General features: G+C 43.1%; 1 protein-coding gene across 1 annotated transcript; it reads left to right on the top strand.

Moving 5' to 3' along the window:
- Positions 1-600: 600 nt before the first annotated feature.
- LOC134203485 (uncharacterized) lies at positions 601-4,369 on the top strand (the record flags this gene model as incomplete). The annotated part of the gene is made up of 3 exons (XM_062678356.1): positions 601-2,190; positions 2,274-3,551; positions 3,880-4,369. Coding segments are annotated over exons 1-3 (3,358 nt in total), but the record flags the coding sequence as incomplete, so codon positions are not given.
- Between the last annotated feature and the right edge of the window lie 451 nt (positions 4,370-4,820).

Raw genomic sequence — 4,820 nt, 5'->3', positions numbered from 1 at the left:
CTCTGGGTTGGTGCTCAAGTTGGCGCTTCGGTCGTTCATGTGTGATATTATTGGTCGAATAAATTGATTGTTCGTGCCGCTGTTGGTAAAACTTGATGGATGTTTGAATAAACGAGAGGTGGAGTCAATGTTAGTCAAACTGCTTGACCGTGTGAACGTTCCATTAGGCAGCACGATATCATTCTCAAGTGGAGTATAATTACTGGAACCAGACGTTGTCATCTTTGCCAAAACATTGTTTATGTTGTGTTGCATTTTATTCTGATATGTTGCCAACACTGTAACAATCACCTTATGTATGTAACCGGTAGTTTCGTCATTCTCACACAGTTCGTTCTAGAGTTAAGATCAGAGAATAAAGTTACTGTTTTAACACGCGGATCCTGTTTTATTTCGATATATAAAACATGGTGTCAGAAGTTGTCGTGGACTTCTAAATATGGTTTTTCGTTGTCATCGGTGATATCACGGTAAAGTGTGAGGAAGTGTTTTTTAACGCGAGCAAAAATATCGTGTCGGGAAAAGTCGCGTATCGTCGGCGGCCATATTGTTTTTTCTTCGATCGTGAAGTGAAATCGAAGTTTCCGGATTCTCATCGAAATGGATCCAGAACAGTTCCAGAAATTTCTGGACTACCAGACGAAGATGCTCACACATTTATTCAGTGAGTTGAGCACTTCTCAGAACAGAGCAGCTCCATTGCAATCGCTTGGAGCAAACGTCGCCGTACCTCAGCCGTCGCCATTGTTGCTGGAGGGTGACATGGAGCAAAATTTTGAATTTTTTGTAAAAAGCTGGAAAGACTACTGTAAAGCTGTCGGAATGGACCGATGGCCAGGTGTGGACAATTCCCAGAAGGTAAGTTTCCTTCTGTCGGTAATTGGCGAGCCAGCACGCAAGAAGTATTTCAACTTTGAGTTGACGACAAACGACCAAACTACAGTTGAGCTGGCACTGAAGGCTATTAAGGATAAGGTTACAACAAAAAGAAACATCATCGTCGACCGCTTAGATTTCTTCTCTGCGTCCCAATCTTCTGGAGAAACAATCGACGAATATGCCACTCGTTTGAAAATACTGGCCAAAACTGCTAAATTGGGAACGTTGGAAACGGAGTTAGTTACATATAAAATTGTAACTGCAAACAAGTGCCCGCACCTCCGAACAAAGATGCTTACTATCACTGACATAGATCTGACAAAAGCAGTTGATATGTGTCGAGCGGAGGAAATTGCAGCGAAACGATCTGTAGAACTGTCGATTGCTGTAGGATCCGATATTAAGAAGGTTATCAAGAAGAAGCAGAAAGATCCCTTTTGCAAGTTTTGTGGCGACCATCATGAGTTTTCAAAGGGTTCATGTCCAGCGCTCGGAAAGCGATGCCACCGTTGCAAGGGAAAGAATCATTTCGAAAAGGTTTGCAAACAAGGCCGCAAACAGTTTTCAAGAAAGCTATCACGGCGAGTAAAAGAAATTAAGGATAAAAGTGATTCCGAAGAATCGTCATCACACAACGATGCATCGTCCGAAGAAAGTGAAAGTGAATACGAAATAGGGAAGATCTTTGACAACACAGACAAGGGAGGAAATGTATTAGCAAAGTTGGACTTGAAGTTCTCCAATGAATGGAAATCTGTGAAGTGTGAATTGGACACAGGGGCTAATACCAGTTTGATTGGGTATAGATGTTTAGCTAAGCTATGTGATAAAGTGAATCCCAACATGCATTCGTCAAAACTTCGTCTACAAAGCTTTGGGGGTAATCCGATAGAGGTACTAGGAGAAGTGAAGATTCCGTGCCGGAGGAAAGGTCAAAAATACTTGCTTGTGCTTCAAGTGGTAGATGGCGACCATTGCCCGCTACTCTCAGCTAAAGTGTCCCGGATCTTAGGTTTTGTGAAATTCTGCAAGACTGTATCTTTCGAACCATCTAAGTCATCAGAGTCTTCGCAAAAGCTTCTAAACGTTTATCGAGTCAAAGCACAACAGATATTGGAATGCCATGATGAAATTTTCGTCGGTTACGGAAAATTCCCAGGGACTGTTTCTCTTGAAGTCGACCAATCTGTCACACCGTCGATTCAACCTCCTCGTAGAGTGCCTATCGCAATGCGAGAAAAGCTAAGAAAGGAATTGGAAGCATTGGAGAAAGAAGGATTGATTGTCAAGGAAGCCAAGCATACAGAATGGGTAAGCAACATAGTTATCGTTCAGCGTGGTGGTCCGGAATCACAAGCAATAAGAATATGTTTAGATCCAATCCCCTTAACAAGGCGTTGAAGAGGCCAAATCTCCAGTTTATCATCCTAGACGAAATTCTCCCTGAGCTAGGACGTGCTAAGGTCTTCTCGACCGTCGATGCCAAGAAAGGGTTTTGGCACGTTGTTCTAGACGAGTCCAGCAGCAAACTTACGACATTTTGGACGCCTTTCGGTCGTTATCGCTGGACCCGTTTACCATTCGGAATAGCACCGGCGTCAGAAATTTTCCAAATGCGTTTGCAAGAGGTCATCGAAGGACTCAAGGGTGTCGAGTGTATTGCCGATGATGTATTGATCTTTGGAGTTGGTGACAACATAGAAGAAGCATTACAAGATCATAATCGATGTTTGGAACAGCTTTTGATTCGGCTAAAACAGCACAACGTGAAGTTAAATAGGTCAAAGTTGAAACTGTGTCAAACGTCTGTTAAATTCTATGGCCATGTTTTAACTGATCAAGGCATACAACCCGACGAAAGCAAAGTAGCAACAATCCGTGGTTTTCCAACACCAACCAATCGAAAAGAAGTACACCGTTTTGTTGGAATGGTGAATTACCTCAGCCGTTTTCTAAAAAGTCTCAGTGCTAATTTGGCAAATCTTCGGAATCTGATAGCAGAAACAACGCCTTGGCAGTGGTCTTCAGTCGAAGAAGAGGAATTCAACCAAGTAAAGAGATTAGTAGCTGACACAGGTACACTTCGATACTACAATGCCAATCAACCTTTGATAATCGAGTGCGATGCTAGCTGTTTCGAATTGGGCGTCGTTGTCTTTCAACCGGATGGCATTATTGGATACGCTTCGAGAACACTAACGCCGACCGAACGCAATTACGCTCAAATAGAGAAGGAGTTATTAGCGATTCTCTTCGCATGCGTTCGATTTGACCAGCTCATTGTTGGAAACCAGAAGACCATTGTCAAAACAGATCACAAACCACTTGTTAGTCTGTTTCAAAAGCCACTTCTATCAGCACCACGTCGACTTCAGCACATGCTTCTAAATTTGCAAAGGTATCGATTGCGTATTGATTTTGTAACAGGAAAAGACAACGTAGTAGCGGATGCTCTGTCCCGAGCCCCACTGGACGAGAAGCTTCCTGGTGACAAGTTCAAAAAGTTGAACATCTTCAGTGTTTTGAAGGAAGTTGAGGATCTTCAGCTTAGCAAGTTTTTGTGCGTGTCGGATAGCCGGCTGGAAGAAATTAAAGAAGAAACCTCAAAGGATCACTCATTGCAACTAATTGTTAGTTATACGCAGCAAGGTTGGCCTTCAACACCCAACCAAGTACCTGATACAGTTAAAATATATTACAATTATCGCAATGAAATTTCTACGCAAGATGGTTTGGTATTCCGCGGAGATCGTATCATCGTTCCGCACTCTTCGTCGAAAGCTGGTAGATAGCTGCCACGTGAGCCATAATGGGATTGACTCTACATTAAAGTTGGCCAGAGCCAATTTGTTCTGGCCAGGAATGTCTTCGCAGATCACCGACGTTATTAAACAATGCCCAATATGTGCAAAATACGCAGCGTCGCAGCCAAATCCACCCATGATGAGCCACTGCATTCCAATTTACCCTTTTCAACTGATTTCAATGGATGTGTTCCAGGCTGATTACCGTGGTTCATCGCGTAAGTTTTTAGTCACGGTGGACCACTATTCAGATTTTTTTGAAGTGGACGAATTGCGGAACTTAACGCCTGAGACTGTCATCGATGTGTGTAGAATCAATTTTGCTCGTCACGGAAAGCCTCAAAGAGTGATCATCGATAATGCATCAAATTTTGCAAAAGTGAAAATGGTGAAGTTTTCGCAAAAACGGGATTTTGAAATGGTTTTATCAGCACCTTATCATCAGCAAGCCAATGAAAAATCTGAAGCTGCTGTGAAGATTTCGAAAAGAATGATCAAGAAGGTGGAGGAGGCAGGTACTGATTTCTGGTATGCGCTCCTACACTGGCGCAATATACCGGACAAAATAGGATCTAGTCCCGCTTCTCGTTTGTTCTCGCGTTCGACGCGTTCTGGAGTACCAACGACAGCAGCAAATTTAGTTCCACGAATAGTCGAGAATGTACCGTCTGCAATAGAAAAAAATCGTAAGTACTACAAACATATTTACGATAAAAGTACACGTCGGCTTCCAGAACTGCAAATTGGTTGCCCTGTATATGTTCAACTGCATCCGGAGACATCTAAGCTGTGGACTGCTGGAAATATCGTCGATCGTCTTAATGACCGGTCCTATCGGGTAAACGTCAATGGTGTAAACTATCGGAGGAGTCTAGTTCATTTGAAACCACGTAATGAACCAGATACGCAGCCTGTACACTATGCACCTGTTGTAATACGAGCTAATTCTCCACCGATTGTGCGCTCTGAGGAAATAAAAAATGGGAACTGTCAAAATGAGAAAATCGCAAACTCTTCGACTGCTTTGATTGAAGTACCAGCAGATTCGACGCTCACTTCACCGCGTAGGTGTACATCGCCTACTGTTAGCACTCGTGTACCTCAGCCACCTTTGAAGCGGATGGAAGCCAACGTATC

This window comes from Armigeres subalbatus, unplaced genomic scaffold, assembly GCF_024139115.2.
Source record: "Armigeres subalbatus isolate Guangzhou_Male unplaced genomic scaffold, GZ_Asu_2 Contig1882, whole genome shotgun sequence".
NCBI lineage: Eukaryota > Metazoa > Arthropoda > Insecta > Diptera > Culicidae > Armigeres > Armigeres subalbatus.
This window is presented reverse-complemented; position numbering and strand designations above follow the sequence as displayed.